General features: G+C 51.1%; 2 protein-coding genes across 4 annotated transcripts in view; one reads left to right on the top strand and one right to left on the bottom strand.

The window, feature by feature from the left end:
• The window catches only part of FRMD5 (FERM domain containing 5), a 147525-nt gene extending 146702 nt beyond the window's left edge, over positions 1–823 (top strand). For all 3 annotated transcript variants that reach the window (XM_060260255.1, XM_060260254.1, XM_060260257.1), the window contains one exon: positions 232–823. In XM_060260255.1, coding sequence (XP_060116238.1) covers positions 232–821 — 590 coding nt within the window. In that variant the 3' untranslated portion in view covers positions 822–823. The remainder of the gene's footprint in view (positions 1–231) is intronic.
• A 4061-nt stretch (positions 824–4884) lies between these two features.
• WDR76 (WD repeat domain 76) lies at positions 4885–18765 on the bottom strand. Its single transcript, XM_060259857.1, has 13 exons — positions 18599–18765; positions 17556–17876; positions 17371–17466; positions 16399–16454; positions 14302–14431; positions 13655–13756; positions 13524–13567; positions 13279–13432; positions 12951–13106; positions 11162–11376; positions 8911–9063; positions 7014–7067; positions 4885–5290 (listed from the first exon to the last, which is right to left on the bottom strand). Exons 1-13 carry the CDS (start codon positions 18611–18613, stop codon positions 5035–5037), a joined length of 1752 nt encoding a protein of 583 aa, XP_060115840.1. The 5' UTR covers positions 18614–18765; the 3' UTR covers positions 4885–5034.
• Positions 18766–20983: the final 2218 nt, after the last annotated feature.

The raw sequence follows: 20983 nt of genomic DNA, 5'->3' as shown, positions 1-20983 counted from the left end.
TCAACAGGCATCCTGTTAAGCAGACTTCATTAGAGTACCTGCTATTTTGTGGTTGGCCCCGCCTCCTGTGGCAGCCATTTTGTGATTGTGCCCATTGCCCTGTGTCTGAACTGCAAAGGCAGCTGCAGGCTGTGAAAGGTTGGAGACTCCTGTGCTGAAGGAATCAGAGTTCGGGGTGGGGGGGCGTTCTGAGTGTATCCTCGCTGAGGCCCCTCTCCCTTCCTCATCCAGGCCTGGAGTCTTTGCGGGACAGCGCCCACTCCACCCCCGTGCGCTCCACCTCCCACAGCGATGCCTTCCTGCCCCGCTCAGAGAGCGGCCGGGCGGAGAGCAGCGAGCGGGTGGCCATCATCTCTGACGAGATCTACAGCCCTTCGGACAGCGTCCTGCCCACTCCGGTGGCCGAGCACAGCCTGGAGCTGATGCTGCTGTCCCGGCAGATCAACGGGGCGCCCTGCAGCATCGAGGAAGAGAAGGAGTCGGAAGCCAACACCCCCACTGCGGCTGAGGCCACCCCGGGCAGCGGGGAGCTCCGGGCCTTGTGTCAGGGCGCAGCAGCCCGCCGGGGCCAAGCACAAGCCCAACAGGTGAATAAGTTTGTTTTAAGTGTCCTCCGTTTGCTCCTTGTGACAGTTGGGCTCCTCTTTGTTTTGCTCCTCCTCCTCATCGCCCTTACCGAGTCTGACCTTGACGTTGCCTTTTTCCATGATATTCGCCAGACCCCCGAGTTTGAACAATTCCACTATCAATACTTTTGTCCCCTCAGGCGATGGGTTGCCTGCAAAATCCGCTTCGTGCTCAGCCTCCTCCTTGACAGCTGAAGGGAGGGAGGGAGGGGCGCCGCCCTCCTCCTAGCACCTAGCCAGGTGGGTTGCGAAGAGCCCCAGGCAGTGAGCGAGCGAGTGGGACACCGCCTCCTCGCACCACCATCCATCTCGGCCTCCTCCTCCTTTCATGCACCGCAGCCTGCCCTGGCCTGGGGGAGGAGTGTGTGGTGGAAGGAAGGGAGACTTGTGCCAGACTCAGACTCTCCGCTTTTCCACCCAGGGCCTTTCTGCAAGTTTCTGCTGCAGCAGCTCTGCTTTCTCACTTCTAAATTATTCCGCGACTGTCAGGTTTCATTTTAGCTTTCATAGATGTGTTCACTTGCAAAATTTCAAGCGAAAAGAGTTTATTTTATTACTACTGATGATTGTGTTAAGCACCAGCCTCCGGCTAGGACCCTGGCTCGCGAGGACAGCTGCTTTAGGCAGGAGCTTCTGTCATGGTGCTATTACCAAGTTGTCGTTTCAAGATTAAAGGGACTATGTTATTGAAACTGCCACTGTGCATAGCACGACCACCTTAAGCATACATGCATCCGAAGAGATGGCAATCCTGCTGTTCAGAACTTCTGGACCATCAACATTGGGCATGACTTGAAATGTTTGGGGCGGGGGGGGGGGGAGGCTGGCTGTCCGATCAGCCAGCGTCTCAGCTGTTACCAGCGGGCCTAACCTGCTGCACTGTGTATTTGGTCCTTCCTGTAGCTCTAGAAGGTGTGAATGCTAGAATTCCCTTCTTTGTAAAGTTCAGTTTCCTGATCGTGAGCAGCCCAGTGATGCAAAACTTTTCCTTGACCAGTTAAGTCCCTAAATAGAACAAGAAATAATTACCTGGGGATAGTAACTCTGAGTATGTTGGGTCAACTCGCAAGTGCAGAAAGGGGAGGAGACATTTTGCTTCAGAAACCTTTTTTTTTTGTACTATAGAAGAACAAACTTGCTGCAACTTATATTTTAACAAGATACTATTTTGTTAATGAGCGAAGCCTTTTTTAAAAAAAAACTTTATGAAGTGGATGAACACGCAACATGAGGCGATTCAACAAAAGGGGTCACGAATAGCCTCGACTGGGTTGTGGAGGCGGCAGGCAGGGGGGGAGGGAGGGAGGGAGGCTTCTTAAACTGGCATTGAATCAAAAAACCCCTGCTCCACTCTGCTCTCTAGCCTGAAGGCATTCAACTCTTTAAAAAACGGTCTTGCAACAGGGATAGCTTGAGAGTGTTTCAAAAGCCTCCGGTTTGTCGAGGCAGCAATAAAAATTGTGTGTCCTCTTCGGTGTAAACGAGAGAATGGACTCAGATGAGCATGTGTTTTATTTCATCTCAGGGAGAGATTTCAAGACATCTGGAACTCTAAATCAAAACTCTTTCAAAAGGCTGGTTTCATTATCTTGTCTGAACGCAATTTTGGCAAGTCCCACCCCCGCTCCTTTCTTGAGCCATTTACAGAGTTCACAAGTGTGTGTGGGGGGGGGTGCCCCTGTAGTCTCCAGCCCTGACCCTTTCCACCTGCAGGTATGCGTTGGCCCAGCTGGCCCCTCATTGTTTGGAAAAAGAGCACAATCACACTATTAGCAATACACCAAGTATTGGTCAAGGATTCAGCTGGGTCAGAGGCATGATGCATTCAAAGGGACATTCTGGAATTCGAACACAGCCCAGGTGGCCTAAGGTATCTCACTCCTGGCCATTCAGCGCAACTGCCAGAAAATATGTCCCAAGAGGTGAGAGACAGGCTGGCTTTCAGCATATTAACGATTCTAACAAAATGCATTAACCTTTGGAATGCCTGCCAGATGACAAAAGGGGGAACTTTTAAAAGCAGAGATACTGTTTTATGCAACACCGCAGCAAATTAATTTCTAGTGTCGTGTTCCTACCTCAGTCTGTAGTAAACGATGCTTCTATGCAGTGAGCGAGAAGTCTTAATTTAACATTCTCCATCATAGTTCTAAAGATGCAGTATTTCCTTTCTAGAATTGTCGGTGTTTTCCTCATGCCACAAATCAACGTGTCCAATTATGTTTATACCTTTTGTACGAGAGACGTTTTCAACAGGAGCAGCCTTTGAATACTGAGGGTGGTGCCTTGGGAACCCCCAAGACGCAATCCGGAGGGAAGTTCTCTCCCCGGGCCTTGTGCGGGAGAACCTCCCAGGGTGCTGTGCTCTGGTTTTTTGCTAAGCCTTCCCCCCCTTCTCTAGCTGGCAACTGAAAAAGTAGTTTCCCTTGTCTTGCCTCAGCGCCCCTGTCTCCTGTCCCACGACCGAGCCCTTCCACGTCCCGTGTGCAGAGACTGTGGTGATCTCCATCAGTTGCTGTTATCAGTGGAAACAACCTCCTTAGTACGGCCTAGTTAGTTTGCTGCCTCTGTAAGCAGTAGAAGAGGTCAAGTACCTGAAAAATGTGAATTTTAGTTTCCATAATATAGATGTTAACTTTCCATGTGCCAAATGCTGTAATGTTACATCCCCCCCCCTTAAAACAGTGTACATTTTCTACATATTCAACCTGTAGTTAGCAGAAAAATCATTGGTGCCATAAAAGTATTTTTAAATTGAAATAAATATTTAAATATTATGAAAACATTTTGTGTTGAGTAATTTGACTAGGCCTTGCCCTGGATGGCCCCGGCCAGCCCAATCTCCCCAGATCCAAGAAGCTGGACAGGGTTGGGGATGGGAGACCCCCAAGGAAGTCCAGGGTCGCTACATGCAGGCAGACCATCAGCATGGCCTGATCTCATCAGATCTCAGAAACTAGGCAGCGTCAGCCCTGGATGCGAAACCACCCACCACCTCTGAGTCTCTCTTCCCTCGAAAAGCTGGGGGGGGGGGGTTGGTCTCTGCAAGTCGACTGTGACTAGATGGCCCTTTCCACCCCCACCCCCACGTCCAATCTGAGTAGGTCAGCTGACATCTGAAGGGGCTTTCAGAAGACCACTGACTGGATGGCGAGGACGTTTCTTCCAAGCTCAGGCTTCAGGTAAACCCACCCACTGAAGGTTTAGACACCCCATTCTGAAATAACTTCACAACCCTCCCCCCCATTCAAATAATTCTGGACTCATCTGGGAGGAAGGGGGAGGGAAGTAGCCCCACAACATGGGCCTGTGTCGTTTGCAAAGCATTCTGTGAGCTCTTGTTCTAAAGGCACTGATAAGACAGTGCCAGGATAGAAGGGTTGACTGGCAGCCTCCATTGCCCAGCGGGGGGGGGGGGGGGGAGGGGTTGATGCTGAGTTAGTTTCTTCTGCACAGTAATCATCTCTCAGCTCACAGAATCAGAGCTGGAAGGGACCTCCTGGGTCATCGTCAACCCCCTCCCTCCTTCAAAAACACCTCCCCCTCCCCACCCACCCAGTGGCCCCTGCGGGCTCCAAGCCCAGAGGATGGCAAATAAACCCTCTCCAGGATCCCTGGTCAAACTGGCCTGGAGAAAAATGGCTGCCTGACCGCAGAGTGGCCGCCAGCGTTTCCCTGGGTGTGAGAACTGAGCAGCACTGATGCGGCCCTTCCTACCCTCCCTCTCCTTCCTGTTTCCACAATGTCATTTTTATTTCAGAAAATTACCGTAATAGTAACTTTTTTTAAAACTCCAAAGCAGGAGAGCCCCCCTCCTCCCGAGGAAGCCTGTTCCACTTGAGGTACCACTCGAACTGTCCAGAAGTACTTCCTAATGTTTAGCCAACAACTCTTTTGATTTAATTTCAACCTGTTGGTTCTGGTCCGACCTTCTGGGGCCACAGACGACAACAGGACAGCCCTTCGAGTACGTGAAGCGGTGATGATGTCGCCTCCTCTCCAGTTTGGATCCTGCTGCTTGTTAATGTCATTCGGGTTCTGCTGACTTCCCAACCAGTGGGCGGAAAAACAAAACCAGACCTCTAGCCTCTGCCTTGATGCTCACGGAAAGTGTCCTCCTAGCTCAGAAGACCCCATGAAATATTTCAGTCAAAGGCCCCGTTTTTATGCCATTCTGAACGAACTGAATACACATAGTAAAAAGTTACTATATTGGAAAGTCACGTCTGAGTATTCGTGCTATTGATAATTCACACCATTTTAAGACCGAACAGTATATATTTTATTCCAAATAAATTTCTTTGTCTTAAAACGGCGGCAGGGGGTGGGTATCAAAACAAAAGCATGCAAACCAAACTTGGTTCTTTACGATGAAAAGCAAGCTTTTTCCCGGCAACATACAGCTTTTTCACTTTTTGAAAACATGGAGGCGGCCACTGGAGTTGCCCCCAGCTATGATGTACCTGGTTGGGTGGGAGGCGTTGATGGAGCACACGGAGGCAAGGTAGTCTTCGCTGGCGAAAGAATGGACCAGGGCCCCGCTGCTGTGGAAGACCTGGATCCGTCTCGGCCGAGCCATGCTCCCCACCACAAAGCAGTCGTCCCGCTTGGGGTCCCACTCTGCTCGGAACCTTGTCAACCAGCGGCCCGTCTTGTTGTCATGCCTAGAAGACAACTGCAGATTTATACCCCGCCCTCCTCTCTGAATCAGAGACTCCGAGCGGCTTACACTCTCCTATATCTTCTCCCCCGACAGACACCCTGTGAAGTGGGTGGGGCTGAGAGAGCTCTTGTTTATTTTATTTTTATTTATTTGATTTGATTTATATCCCTTCCTCCTCACTGAAGCAGGCTCAGGGCAGCTGCCCTTTCAAGGACAACTCCTACGAGAGCTCTGGCTGACTCAAGGCCATTCCAGCAGCTGCAAGTGGAGGAGGGGGGAATCCAACCCGGTTCTCCCAGATAAGAGAGCTCTGGCTGACCCAAGGCCATTCCAGCAGGTGCAAGTGGAGGCGGGGGGAATCAAACCCGGTTCTCCCAGACAAGAGAGCTCTGGATGACCCAAGGCCATTCCAGCAGCTGCAAATGGAGGAGTGGGGAATCAAACCCGGTTCTCCCAGATAAGAGAACTCTGGCTGACCCAAGGCCATTGCAGCAGCTGCAAGTGGAGGAGTGGCGAATTAAACCCGGTTCTCCCAGATAAGAATCCACACACTTAACCACTACACCAAACAGGCTCTCTATACCGAAATAATAATAATAATAAAATTTATTTATACCCCGCCCTCCCCGCCAAGGCAGGCTCAGGGCGAAAGGGCTGCTCACTGGGGACTCAGCACCCCTTTTCCTGCTCTCGGGGTCTTGTGAAGACTACAGTCCCTTAAGGATAGTTTGAAAACCACCACTTGTGCAAAAAAAACCCCAAAACCTTCACTGCTCACATGTCCTCCTAAGATAGATTGCAGTCAAAATACTGTGTCTTGCTCAACTGTGTCAAATTTAAACCATCACAGCACAGGGTACCAATCTCCCAAGCAATAAGCTCAAAGCAGCTTAATGGTAAATGTAAAAACTAATTTTTTAAAAAAGTACTGTACCTGCTGGAAAAGAATACCCCACCCTAGCAGCACCAACGAAGAGGAAACCTCAGATCCTCATGAAAGTTCTCAAAAGTCGCCTCACCTTCACACACCCCCCCCCGGTTGCTCCCCCCTCAAGGTGGAGGCAGCCCCCAAACAAGTGCAGGTTCTAGAGGGGAAAGAGCACACAGCGGCCCTGCGCAGAGGCCTGGGGGTGGGGAGAGACTGACTGGAGAAACCCAAGTGGTATGCAGGGGTTTTGTGGGGGAGGGGGGGTCACTTCAGAACGGTCATGCCAGGCTCCTGGGGACTAACCCTGGGAAAACTGGGAGGCAGCTGCGACATATTTGTACCAACAAAAGTCTCTGAGCGGTCCTTGAGGACAGCCCCACCCCTAGTCCAGCATAACCACAAGATTACAAAGGTCCCAGAGCTCTGTGTGCCCACAGCAGCCAAGTTGGGGGGAGGGAGGAACAGTGGGCAGGCCAAATGGCAGGTACCTTCTAGGACCTCTGCCAGCCTGCTCCCTTCAACAACAGAGCCGAGTTCAAAAAGCACCCTCAGACTCTTCTGTGATAAGGAGGGATCTAGTAAAGGGGTCCTTCAAAAGTTTGGGGAACATTCCCTCTCGCAATGGAGAGCTCATCATTTTATTAATGATTCATCTTCTGGCAGAACTTGGAAAGCCTGAAGGGGAGAGGACTGGACAGCCGTGTTTTCCCCGCCAAAATCCTGCCAGCCCCACCAGGGGCAGAAAGTGACAAATCCAACTGTTGTGACGCCAAGAAGCTCCTCCCACTTCACTCACCGGATAGTGGTCAGAATGGGGGCCATGGAGGACAGACAGTTGGTGCCAAAAATCCTGAAACCAAAGTAAACAAATTGGCTACAAAACAAAATCCGGCCAATACAGTTTATCATTTCACGCCTACAGTCTGCACGCATTCATGTCCCACTTTTCTCTTTTACGGAAGACCCAAAACCGCTTCGATCCTTTTGCCCTCTGCCGCATTAGCCTCGCAACTAATTAGGCTAAATTGCCAGTCAGCTTCCCCAGCAGAGCAGGGATTCGAACTTGAGCCTCTCAGAGCCGAGTTGGACCCTCATACCACTGCTCCAGGGGTGGCCAATGATAGCTCTCCAGATGTTTTTTTGCCTACAACTCCCATTAGCCCCAGCCATTGGCCATGCTGGCTGGGGCTGATGGGAGTTGTAGGCAAAAAAATATCTGGAGAGCTATCATTGGCCACCCCTGTACTACACCACTAGCTACTTTTCTAGCCAGAGAGACCCAAAGTGACTTATAAATAAAAAAGGAGGGGAGGAAATAACTCCAAATTATAAGGACAAATACAGAAAGAAAACAAAAAATCCCCCAGCTCTGGGCTGAGTCCACCAAGCTGATTGTTGCAGTTCCGGCTAAAGAGCCCTTTGGCTCCGCCCCTGGCCCCACCCAGGAGAAACACCTGCAGGAGGAGCAGGAAAAGCCGTCCCAGCTGCTGCCAACCAGTTGGACCTTCCTTGTGTCCTGTCTGGACAAGGACAACTTCCCTGCCCCCCCACCCCCTCCATCCAGCACTAGATTCTGCAGTCGGCCTCCTGTCAAAAGCGTCTCAGACTCGGGTGGATCGAAGTCTTTGACAGGGACTTTCACCTGAGCGATCTGCAACAGGCCTCTCTCCCTCTGCGAGCCCGCCCCAATTTGGTCATAAAGGTGCTGGTCGAATGTTCACACGCTCCATGAATCCAACCAAGTCGGGTCTAACCAACAAGCGCTTGTGTGGAAATAAAAGTCCGCCTGTCTTTTGGAGGCCTTGAGTCTCCTGCTTATTTTTACCGCAACAGGAGAACTGGGTTGCCCCCCTCAGAAATTATTAACAGCACAGATAATATACAGCAGGCGACTTGACATCAACCGCTCTATTTCCAGTCCTGCTCCCAACAGCCCCTAGGATGCAAGCCCCCTCCCCACCCATTTCCACCGATTTGTCCACCAGAACCCCCAGAGCTCACGCCAGGGAAGTGGCCAGTTAGAGCTTTTAAATCAGGGGTATCAAACATGCAGTTCGGGGGCCAAATGAGGCTCCCAGAGAGCTCCTCTCAGGCCCCCAAGCAACTGGCTCTTGTCCGCTTCCTTCTCCCTCTCTCTTGCTTCCTTCTGCATCACTGCTTGCTTTGCCAGGCTTGCTCAATCACACAGGAGCTACAGAGTGAAGCCTCCGTTTTCTTCATCCTTGGGGATGAAGGAGGGGAGAGGGATAGCTTGCTTTGCCAGGCTCTCTCAATCGCACAGCAGAGCTACTGAGCCAAGCCTCTTTTCCTTCTATTGGCTGTGGCTCCTCCCCCTCCTGGTCTCCTGGGGAAGGAAGGAGAGTCAGAGCTTCCCTTGCCCAGTTCCCTGGATCCCATGGGAGAGATACAAAGAAAGCACCTTTAAGACTAACGAGTTTTAACCATGTAGATATATTTGTGTTTGTGTGTGTTCTTTATAAATTTTATATCTCTGCTACCTAATCTTAAATAGGTACACACATGGCCCGGTCAAACACCCCTTGGCCCAACCCGACATGGCCCAGCCAGACAAGGTTTCATTTATGCCAGATCCAGCCCTCACAACCAATTAATTTGACACCCGTTTTAAGGGGGACACAGTGCAAAGGGGGGACGTGGCACGAGGGCAGCTTCCTTCCTGCACTCTTTCATACCTCAGTGTATCATCTGCGCAAGTGGTCACCACCCGGTTGCCAGTGATGGGGGAAAAGTACGCTGAAGCCACACTCTTCGAATGCCCCATGAGGGAGACCGCTGGCTGGCTGCCACTCTTCTTCAGCTGCCGAACATCATAGATGCTGACAGTCCTGCAACACAAATTGTGGAGACTTCCGCAAAGACGCCTGCCCCCCCCCCCCAGGAAAGCACTTCTGCCCTCAGTGCATGCGGCAGTTGCGCTCCACCCCCACCAAAATCTGCAACCAGCTCAACTAAATAGATTTATCCATGGATTAAAAAGCTGGAAACCACCTCAATTTTTTTTTGGGAATGCTGGGCTCTAATTTATATACAATTCTTCTTATTGGGTGGGAGTTTTTTAAAAGCTACTGGAAATAAAAAAATGTTTTACAGAGTTTAGTCAAAGGGTTTTACACAAAGTCCTGGCTTTCCCTGCATTTAGAAGATGACCGAGTCTTGAGTTCCAGTGAATTCTGACTAGTTCCCCTCCACTTTCTGATGCCCAGCACAAACATTCTTTCCAAGGGAGCCTCCGGAGGCTGACGTGGGCTGGGGCGAGGGTCCACAGCACCGCTCCAATGAAGAGGCCCAGCCAGTCAAAGGCTGAAGAGCCCACCCACTTGGCACAGGACTGCATTTCCCCAAAGGCTCACTGCTTCCAGGATTGGGAGTACAGAGGGGTGTCTCAGCCCCCTCTGTGGAACACACCACTTTTAGCCCTACAGCCCTTCCTTGAGCACCCGTGACTGGGCCATGAGGATCCGTGCTCACCAAGCCTTGTTTCATGCATCCCCAGTCAGGCAGAAGGGCCTTTTTCATGGTGGCACTTTGACTGCAGAACCACCTCTTACTATTACTTTTGGCACCAAGTAAAGGGTTTTGTTTTTGTTTCTTTTGCTATAAACTTGCCTTGACTGAGGCTGCTTCTTTTCGTCATTCTGTCCATTCCTGAGCCGTCATTATATATTATATAGGGAAGGGACTGTGGCTCAGTGGTAGAGCATCTGCTTGGTAAGCAGAAGGTCCCCGGTTCAATCCCCGGCATCTCCAACTAAAACCTCAGATTGAGACCCTGGAGAGCCATGAATGGGGCTATGGCTCAGTGGAAGAGCATCTGCTTGGGAAGCAGAAGGTCCCAGGTTCAATCCCCGGCATCTCCAACTAAAACCTCAGATTGAGACCCTGGAGAGCCATGAATGGGGCTGTGGCTCAGTGGTAGAGCACCTGCTTGGGAAGCAGAAGGTCCCAGGTTCAATCCCCGGCATCTCCAACTAAAAAGGGTCCAGGCAAGTAGGTGTGAAAAACCTCAGCTGGAGACCCTGGAGAGCCATGAATGGGGCTGTGGCTCAGTGGTAGAGCATCTGCTTGGGAAGCAGAAGGTCCCAGGTTCGATCCCCGACATCTCCAACTAAAACCTCAGATTGAGACCCTGGAGAGCCATGAATGGGGCTATGGCTCAGTGGTAGAGCATCTGCTTGGGAAGCAGGAGGTCCCAGGTTCGATCCCCGACATCTCCAACTAAAACTTCAGCTGGAGACCCTGGAGAGCCATGAATGGGGCTGTGGCTCAGTGGTAGAGCATCTGCTTGGGAAGCAGGAGGTCCCAGGTTCGATCCCTGACATCTCCAACTAAAACTTCAGCTGGAGACCCTGGAGAGCCATGAATGGGGCTGTGGCTCAGTGGTAGAGCATCTGCTTGGGAAGCAGGAGGTCCCAGGTTCGATCCCCGACATCTCCAACTAAAACTTCAGCTGGAGACCCTGGAGAGCCATGAATGGGGCTGTGGCTCAGTGGTAGAGCATCTGCTTGGGAAGCAGGAGGTCCCAGGTTCGATCCCCGACATCTCCAACTAAAACTTCAGCTGGAGACCCTGGAGAGCCATGAATGGGGCTGTGGCTCAGTGGTAGAGCATCTGCTTGGGAAGCAGAAGGTCCCAGGTTTGATCCCCGGCATCTCCAACTAAAAAGGGTCCAGGCAAGTAGGCATGCAAAACATCAGCTGGAGATCCTGAAGAGCCGCTGCCAGTCTGAGTAGATAGTACTGACTTAGTTGGACCAAGGGTCTGATTCAGTAGAAGGCAGCTTGATACGTTCATATTATTTTTCAGCAACACAGCCAGCTGACTCTTCAAAGTGCTGGGGATTTTAACTGTTCTGCTTGGAAACCATTTTGTTCCTGCTGGCAGCAACATTTATGTGTTTTTCTTAACTGCAGAGGATGTACCCACCTTGCTCCCGCAGCAATGAAATAGTCTCTGTTGACTGGGTGGACATGGACAGTCCTCGTCACTGAATTAAGATGTGCAGAAAGCTCCGGGGCCATTCCTGGGGTCCGTCTGTCCACGACGGCCACCCCTGTGTCCCACATCCCCACAACCAAAGTGGAGGCATCATCTGACAGGAAGTCAAATGAGGAAAGAGCGTTTTCTTCATCCCTGTGCACCTATGGAGAAAGAGGGTTCACTCTGGCCCTGCTCACATTTGGTCTGAATTCCTGTTTCCATTCTGCCTCCATGCCCACGTTTTGTTCCAGGGGGAGGCTGCCTGAAGCTGCAGGGATCTCAGGCCTTTCTCCAGCCATCTTCCCTGTGTCTTCCAGGCAGAGTTTCCCAAATGCACCGGAATGAATAACCCTGAATTTCCCATACCAAACTGAGTTGCAGCTAAAACTCAGGTTCAGGCAGCAAATGAGACAGAAGACGTGTGAAGGACATTCAGCAAAGATCATGTCCAGTCCCACTGGCTGGCTGTCCTGGGAAAGAGCCGATGCATATTTTTAAGAGGACATACCTCTGTTGGCATCTGGAGCTTTTCTAAGCCTGCTAAACACAGATACTTTTTTCCCAAAGTCTCCTGTATGTGAGAACATGCAGCCTAAAATTTCTCACCTCTCTTGCATTAGAAGAGGAAGAAAGATTTATACCCCACCCTTCTCTCTGAATCAGAGTCTCAGAGCAGCTTACAATCTCCTTTACTTTCCTCCCCCACATCAGACACCTAGTGAGGTAGGTGGGGATAAGAGAGCTCTGAAGAAGACAGCAGATTTATACCCTGCCCTTCTCTCTGAATAAGGGTCTCAGAGCATCTTATAATCTCCTTTATCTTCTTCCCCCAAACAGAACCCTGTGAAGTGGGTGGGGCTGAGAGAGCTCTCCCAGAAGCTGTGCTTTCAAGGACAACACCTGCGAGAGCTATGGCTGACCCAAGGCCATTCCAGCAGCTGCAAGTAGAGGAGTGGGGAATCAAACTCGGTTCTCCCAGATACGAGAGCTATAGCTGACCCAAGACCATTCCAGCAGCTGCAAGTGGAGGAGTGGGGAATCAAACCCGGTTCTCCCAGATAAGAGAGCTCTGGCTGACCCAAGGCCATTCCAGCAGCTGCAAGTGGAGGAGTGGGGAATCCAACCCGGTTCTCCCAAATAAGAGAGCTATGGCTGACCCAAGGCCATTCCAGCAGATGCAAGTGGAGGAGTGGGGAATCAGCCCGGTTCTCCCAGGTAAGAGAGCTCTGGCTGACCTAAGGCCATTCCAGCGGGTGCAAGTGGAGGAGTGGGGAATCAGCCCGGTTCTCCCAGGTAAGAGAGCTCTGGCTGACCTAAGGCCATTCCAGCGGGTGCAAGTGGAGGAGTGGGGAATCAAGCCCGGTTCTCCCGGATAAGAGAGCTCTGGCTGACCTAAGGCCATTCCAGCAGATGCAAGTGGAGGAGTGGGGAATCAGCCCGGTTCTCCCAGGTAAGAGAGCTCTGGCTGACCTAAGGCCATTCCAGCGGGTGCAAGTGGAGGAGTGGGGAATCAAACCCGGTTCTCCCAGGTAAGAGAGCTCTGGCTGACATAAGGCCATTCCAGCGGGTGCAAGTGGAGGAGTGGGGAATCAAGCCCGGTTCTCCCGGATAAGAGTCCCCGCACTTCACCACTACTCCAAACAAGAAGGAATATTTAGAAGTCATTCTGAGGCACACATTTCACTCCTCCCCCACCCCAAGGCTGCAAAGGGTACAGTGGAGGGACCCCACTCACCTCGTCAAAGACGGCGCGCATGACATCTCCACATCGCACTGTGCCATCGATGCTGAGGGACAGAAGATGAGCTGGGTTTGCTGGAGAAAAACGCAGGCAGCTAACTGGCCGGCTGTGGGGAAGAAAGGTGTGCACCCCATCTTCTAATGGGAAATCCTGAAAAATGCAAAAAGGCCCAGTATCACACACTTCTGTCTCTTTCTCCCTTTAGCACATCCAGCAGGTCGGGGGGCCGGCAGCAACAGCCCCTCCTCCTGGGTCAGCACACCCAGCCAGCAAGTGTGCTGCCCCCCGAGACAGGCGCTCCAGGGGAGCCCCAGCCCCTCACCAAATTCCACAGCCCCAATTGTCCCTCCTTGTCTCCAGCTGCCACTAAAGTGCTGCTTTCCGACGGATGGACGGCCACGGAGTAAATGCGGCTGTGGACCACTTTGGCGACTGCGTCTTCTTGCAGGCTCATGCCACGCAGACCAGCTTTGTAACTAGGGCAGAACAAAACACACGTGAGCTGCCACAGAACTCAACAAGTTCCCGCTCGAAAAAAGGAGACAGGAAGTCCTTTTCCAAAGTTACCTCTCCAAGTTAGGCAGAGACATCTCCGTCTTCTCGCGCTTGACCTAGAGGAGGAGAGGAGGAAAATGTTTAACTGGGATTAAATCCTCACACTCTCGCTTATAGGGTCAGCCAAAGAGATCTAACACTACCTGGCTTATCTTTGCCCATCCGCTCAGAAATTCTTCTGTTAATTCCGGCTTGTCCTCCTCGGTGGGAAGTATCATCTGAATGGGACCGGGGGGCAAACGGGGCTTTCAAGAGGAAGCAGTAAAGACAGTCACTGGCCGGCTCTGTCTATCAATCCTTGCCCACTTAAAAGCAGCCAACAGAGCCCCCCCCCGATTCCTCCCACATCCCACTCCCTTCCTGTGACCCCCACCAGCATTTCTTAAAAGTCAAGATTCTCAACATTCACTGGAAACAGCCATGTTTGGTATCAGAACTGCTCCAATCGCCTGATCCTCTTAGCTGCCAGTTCCCTCTCCTTTCCAGGTTTTTCTAAAATCAGGTACTGAGATCAGGGCAGGGGACCTTCAAACATGGACAGCCACACCACCGCTGCCTGGGACCTGGTTCTAGCACTCAGGCAGGCATTCTGAAGCATGGCCAGGTAGGAAAGACCCATGGCAAATTTTATCCTGCTAGGGCAACCTGTTTTGACACTACAACAGAGCATAGAGATGTATAACGCTGAAAAAGCCAGCTGTCTTAAGTCGCAGCGCTGCTGCTGCTGCTCTTGTGAGAACAGGCGCTGTTTAAAGACTGACAATTCTTCTCTTTGCATTTGCCACCTTACATGCTGCTCTTCAACTGAAGGTTCTGCCGGGATTTCTTTCTCCGGAAGAGGAAAGCCCAGAGGATCGACTCGTTGCAAGCGCTTGGACCTTCGGAGGGGCGGTTCCGCTTCCACCTTTGTATGCTTAACCCTACAGAGAGCAGAATTTCACCACCAGGGTCTGGGTTAGTGTTCCCTCTAAGCTGAGTTAGTGTGAGCCAGTTCATAGTTTTTTAGCTTTCTGCTCACACATTTTTGTCTGAGCTCAGGAAAAAATGGCTCCAGAGCACACTAATTTACGCAGGAGCTCGCAACTTGAATGCCAGGAGCTCACAAAGTACAATTTTTATTCACAAGACTCCACAGCTTAGCGGGAAGATTGGACTCTGGGCTGCAGTTTCTGTGCCAAGACAAATGCAGTCAACATGTCATGACATTCTGGCTGGTCCTCCAACACCCGCCCCCCACAACTGACCTGGTTTTCTACCCTCTGCCCCGGGACACCCGAGTCCCACACAAAAACAGCACAATTAGCCCCTTGAACATCCCGAGAGAGCAGATTCAGACTGCCGTCGCTATACCACCCACCCAGTGAGAGCAAGAGTGGGACGTGGTGCACAGAGGGCCAGACTAAGATCCACATCGGCTCTGCATCTTGATGCCCCCCCTGCCTTCTGTGCATCTCTCTCCAGCTGCCTGTGCTGCTGTGGCCCTTGAGCTCTGGTGCCGAGCAGGTGGGGGGCAAGAACCGCTCCCCAAAGCTGAGCGTGGCATGCAGCAAAGCACAGAAGGGTGGCTGGGATGGCTGCGTGATGTGGAGGAGGCACCTCTGCTGCCTTTGGACTTTCATGCGATGCAGACAACCGGACCAAGTTTGAGTCCAGACAGGCACCTTTAATACCAACAAAGTTTAATTCTGGGCGGACACTCCGGACTCACACTTTGCTCTGTTGCTTCACACCAACACGGCAGCCCACCTGAGCCCACCACCAATGGAGTTCTGGGTAGATTTTTAAAAAAACATTTATGTGCCCCCCTCCAGAGTCTGCCTGCAGGTTGGTCACCAAGTGGAAACAACACAGCAAGATCAAAACCACCTCAGAATACAGTAACAAGCCTCAAATGCAAGCAGGGCCGGGTGAAGGGGGCACAAATGATTCAGCAGCCCAAAATTAGTCACAAAACAGCTCTCAGGCTAGAGGTAGACAATAAAAAAGCTTTGAAAGACAGAACTGAACCCCGCAGTTAAAAACCAGGATAAAAAGAAAAATTTTGACCCAGCATCTGGAAAGTAGGGCAAGTATTAGGCAAACATCAAGAGGGAAGGGCATTCCACCATAGGTGAGGGGCCACCACTGAAAAAGCCCTGCCTCTAGTCATTCCCCACCTGGCCTGTGCGGACAGGGGTGCGGAAAGAAGAATTCAGGAAGAGAAGTTTAACTAGTGGGAATGGCAATATGGGAGAAAAGACTGTTTTCTTCCATGGACCAAGGATCACTCCCTTCCGCAGGTACCCAGAGCTGTGCAACTTCAGGAAAAAACTGATCCAGGTGTCCCTCTCTCTCCTGGCAGAGAGCAGGCGGACTTTTGAGTTATTTTTCACCTTCCCCTTTGTTGCAGATTTGAGTGCCAACCTTCTACTGCAGCCATTACAAGTTTTGCTTGTCTGAGTGTCGAGCCTTTCACTGTGGATGCTTTGGAATTTAAGGTGGGTTCCCCTCTCACCTTTCAGACACCTTATCTTAAATTCTACCGTGCTTTTATGACCACCAAATAGGGACTTGGGGGAGTTGTTTTCATTATGTTCTTTACAGGTGAGTATTCTCAACATCTGAGAGCCAACAGATATCCATCACATTGACGTCAAAGATGTGTGTTACAAGAGGGTGAGGAAAATATAAATTGAAATAAACTGAAACTGAAAACATTTTGGTGGTAAAATTGCCACTGGCACAACTTGATTTGGGTTCCGTTTTCAGAAACAGCTTGTTAGGTAGCTCGGCAGCCACATCTTAAGCAGAATCAAACCCTTCTAAGACCACTGAGGTCCATTCACAACTTAAACGGGGGAAAAGAAGCAGCCAAAATTTGATGTGCTGGATGCATGCAGGATCTCACCTTTTTATTCCCTGAGGCTGAGCTCTAGTTGCTCTTTTCCGAAGTTCTGCTGCAGACTTATAAAGGGGGAGGAAGAGGAGAAAGGCGTTTATGGCAATTAGGGCAAGTTCTTTTAACAAACACAAACGTGTCTAGTCCATAATTTTTCTTGTTCCAGATTTAGCAAATTCAAACCTTCTCCTTTGCTAGTCTTTCTGTCCCTGTAGCTCAGATCTCTGGAGTTTAAAATGCTAGAAAGAACCCTTCCTGAACATGCTGAGAAAGAAGTAACAACTTCTCTGTTTTGGTTGTTTTCTACTGCACACACTCCTAAGTGCTGTAAGCCACTTTGAGTGCCTTTGACGAGAAGCGCAAGGTACAAATATTTAAATCCACCCGTATTTACTTGCAGAGATTATAAATTCTTGGGGTGTACTGAAGGCAGCTTAAGCTGCAGCTCAGCCATTAACATCGCGAAAGGGTTGGGGCAGATCCACTCCACCCAAACACCCCGAGACCCAGCTGTGAACGCGGGTGGCAGAGCTGACGGGTTCTTAGTTTTAACAATTTATTGATAACATATGGTTACAAAACTTAATTATAAATTTTCTATACTAACCCATATGATATTTCACCCCCCCCTCCCTCCAATGTTTGACTTCCCCGAAGTTATAGATTTAAGTTCAATACTAAAGGTACCGCTAACCAATCAAAGTTCAATATTTTTTTTTCTCCTTAATACTATAAAATTGTCCAATGCCCTTTTACATTCCACTCTTTCTTGACTGGGTTCTTGACTGATCAGTACAGCACTATGGGTGGGAGGGCTGATCTCTAGTTTTTGCCCAGAGGAAAGGCGATATCGGTGGGTTTTATCCTACGGGTTTTAGTGGCCCTGCTTCAACGTGTAAGCTGCCCTGAGCCCTGACAAAAGGAGGGAGGCTCCTAAGATTTCAATTAATTATAGTAATAAACAATGAAATGGCAACCTACTTCAAAGAGCTTTAAAGAAGCAAAGAATTCAGCATTTTCTTTGACATTCTTCAGCCTCTTTCTCTCATAAGCCGAAAGTGGTGTCGACTCAGCCTCCTGAAAGGAAGATGGGAAAGAGCGGCAGTGGTGAGCCCAGCCCCTGGGCCACCCAAGGCGGCCCGCTTAAGGCCAAAGGCTGCACTCACCACATCTGAGGGGGCCTCATCCTCTCCATCCTCAGGTGCCCTGGCATCATCGCTGGCCCAAGACTGATGGGGACACCCTTCTGCGGCTGGGGTGGGAGAGGCTGGGGGGGAGAGGGCGGCTGGGGCTTGGGGGCTGGAAGCCTTGGGGGCTCCGGGCTCTTCCATGGACTTCCTGGCACAGTAGGCAAAGGCCTCCAGCAAGGCCTTCTGGCGCAAGCGGCTGCTCATCTCTCTCGCGGGAGTGAGGGCTATTTTCACTTCCTTGGCCAAAGTCTTGCTTTGGGGCAGAGATGTCCACTGGCAGTCATTGGTTGTTGTTGCCTGCAGAAATGCAAAGAAGATGGCTGCAGATTTATATCCCGCCCTCCACTCCGAAGAGTCTCAGAGCGGCCCACAATCTCCTTTCCCTTCCTCCCCCACGACACCCTGTGAGGTGAGTGGGGCTGAGAGAGCACTCCCAGAAGCTGCCCTTTCAAGGACAGAGTCTCAGAGCAGCCTACAATCTCCTTTCCCTTCCTCCCCCACAACAGACACCCTGTGAGGTGGGTGGGGCTGAGAGAGCACTCCCAGAAGCTGCCCTTTCAAGGACAGGGTCTCAGAGCGGCCCACAATCTCCTTTCCCTTCCTCCCCCACAACAGACACCCTGGGAGGCGGGTGGGGCTGAGAGAGCTCCCACAGCAGCTGCCCTTTCAAGGAAAACTTCTACAAGAGCTCTGGCTGACCTAAGGCCATTCCAGCAGCTGCAAGGGTAGGAGTGGCGGATCCAACCCGGGTCTCCCAGAGAAGAGTCTGCCCACTTCACCACCACACCAAACTGGCGAAAAGGTCTGCAATTCCCAGGACGGGAGGCGAGGCGTTCAGTGCCTGCAAGGCGTCTGCAGGGAGGGTGGGGGGCGCGGGGCGAGAGGGAGGGGAGGGCGGGAGAGCAGCAGCTGCAGCGCCCTCGGGGGCAGAGCGAGAGGAGGGGCGGCCGCCGGCGGAACGGCCCGAGACTGCAGCTGCAGCAGCGGGGTGGGGGGGAGGCAGGGCCTTGCGCGCTCACCTTGCCCGGCTCCATGGCGCCTCCGCTGCTACTTCCCGCCTCTTCCCGGCCCGCCTCCCCCACGTGCACCAGGCCCAGTTCGGCCCGCCCCCTCCCGGAATGTCTCCCGCCGGCAGTCCCGGGCGGCGAAGCGGAGGGAGGGGCTCTTGCTGCAAGGCGCGTGGAGGAGCCCTGGGGGCGGAGCCTGAGGATGCAAGCAGCTGCCTTCCTTTTTTGCAAATTGCCGCCTTTTCCCGCCTCCTGCCCCGCCGCGGCTTTGATCTTCCGCGCAGCCGGCGGGAATGCGTGGGGGGAGGGGCGGAAGGAGACTGCTGCTAATTGGAGATCGGTGCAAGCGGGCAGAGGCAGTAGAACAAAGTAGGAGTCAAGTCTTTTAAGCAGGCTTTTGTGCGCATGCATAATTCCTTGTCTGAAAACGCGTGCATGCACACGAGAGCTTACATTCTGAATAAAACTCAGCTGGCCTTAAAGGTGCCCCTGGGCTTGGACTCCTGCTTTGTTCTATTGCCGCCAATTGCGTTTTTGCAAGAAAGGGCAGGAAGAGTAGCAGGAGCTGAGGCTGCAAGAAGAGGGTGGGGCTGAGGGGGAAAGCAGCAAACAAGCAGGTTGGGGGGCTGCCCAGAAAGACCTCGGGGGCTGCCTGCAGCCGGCAGGTTGGGGCCCCCACCTTGCAATATGTACGAGTTAAAAACTAATAAGTCACCAGGTCCGGATGGCACACATCCAAGAGTTCCGAAAGTTGAACTTGTGGCTCTCCTGACAAAAATATGTAATCTTTCGTTGAAATCTGTCTCCTGGAAGGTAGCAAATGTCACCCCCATCTTTAAAAAGGGTTCCAGAGGAGATCCGGGAAATTACAGGCCAGTCAGTCTGACTTCAATACCAGGAAAGTTGGTAGAAAGCATTATCAAGGACAGAATGAGTAGGCACATTGATGAACACGGGTTATTGAGGAAGACTCAGCATGGGTTCTGCAAGGGAAGATCTTGCCTCACTAACCTGTTACATTTCTTTGAGGGGGTGAACAAACAAGTGGACAAAGGAGACCCGATAGATGTTGTTTACCTTGACTTCCAGAAAGCTTTTGATAAAGTTCCTCATCAAAGGCTCCTTAGAAAGCTTGAGAGTCATGGAGTAAAAGGACAGGTCCTCTTGTGGATCAAAAACTGGCTGAGTAATAGGAAGCAGAGAGTGAGTATAAATGGGCAGTCTTCGCAGTGGAGGACGGTAAGCAGTGGGGTGCCGCAGGGCTCAGTACTGGGTCCCATGCTCTTTAACTTGTTCATAAATGATTTAGAGTTGGGAGTGAGCAGTGAAGTGGCCAAGTTTGCGGATGACACTAAATTGTTCAGGGTGGTGAGAACCAGAGAGGATTGTGAGGCACTCCAAAGGGATCTGTTGAGGCTGGGTGAGTGGGCGTCAACGTGGCAGATGTGGTTCAATGTGGCCAAGTGCAAAGTAATGCACATTGGGGCCAAGAATCCCAGCTACAAATACAAGTTGATGGGGTGTGAACTGGCAGAGATTGACCAAGAAAGAGATCTTGGGGTCGTGGTAGTTAACTCACTGAAAATGTCAAGACAGTGTGCGATTGCAATAAAAAAGGCCAACGCCATGCTGGGAATTATTAGGAAGGGAATTGAAAACAAATCAGCCAGTATCATAATGCCCCTGTATAAATTGATGGTGTGGTCTCATTTGGAATACTGTGTACAATTCTGGTCACCGCACCTCAAAAAGGATATTATAGCATTGGAAAAAGTGCAGAAAAGGGCAACTAGAATGATTAAAGGTTTGGAACGCTTTCTCTAAGAAAGGTTAAAATGCTTGGGGCTGTTTAGCTTGGAGAAACGACTGCGGGGTGACATGATAGAGGTTTACAAGATTATGCATGGGATGGAAGTATTTTTCTCCCTTTCTCACAATACAAGAACTTGTGGGCATTCAATGAAACTGCTGAGCAGTCAGGTTAAAACGGATTAAAGGAAGTACTGCTTCACCCAAAGGGTGATTAACATGTGGAATTCACTGCCACAGAAGGTGGTGGCAGCTACAAGCATAGGCAGCTTTAAGAGGGGATTGGATAAAAACATGGAGCAGAGGTCCATCAGTGGCTATTAGCCATGGTGTATATATATATATGTGTGTGTGTGTGTGTGTATATACACAGACACACATATTGGCCACTGTGTGATACAGAGTGTTGGACAGAATGGGCCATTGGCCTGATCCAACATGGCTTCTCTTATGTTCTTACAAGCACAGCTGAAAGCTCAGTATTTAGCAGGCTGGGTGAAAACGCCAGCCACTTTGAAAACCTGAACAACCTACCCCTCAGCTTTGTAAGTGTCACTGAGCCCACAGATAGTCACTGATCCTCTAAAA

Source organism: Heteronotia binoei, chromosome 19, assembly GCF_032191835.1.
Source record: "Heteronotia binoei isolate CCM8104 ecotype False Entrance Well chromosome 19, APGP_CSIRO_Hbin_v1, whole genome shotgun sequence".
Classification (NCBI taxonomy): Eukaryota; Metazoa; Chordata; class Lepidosauria; order Squamata; family Gekkonidae; genus Heteronotia; species Heteronotia binoei.
Note: the sequence above shows the minus strand (reverse complement) of the source record. Positions and strands in the feature narration are given on the sequence as shown.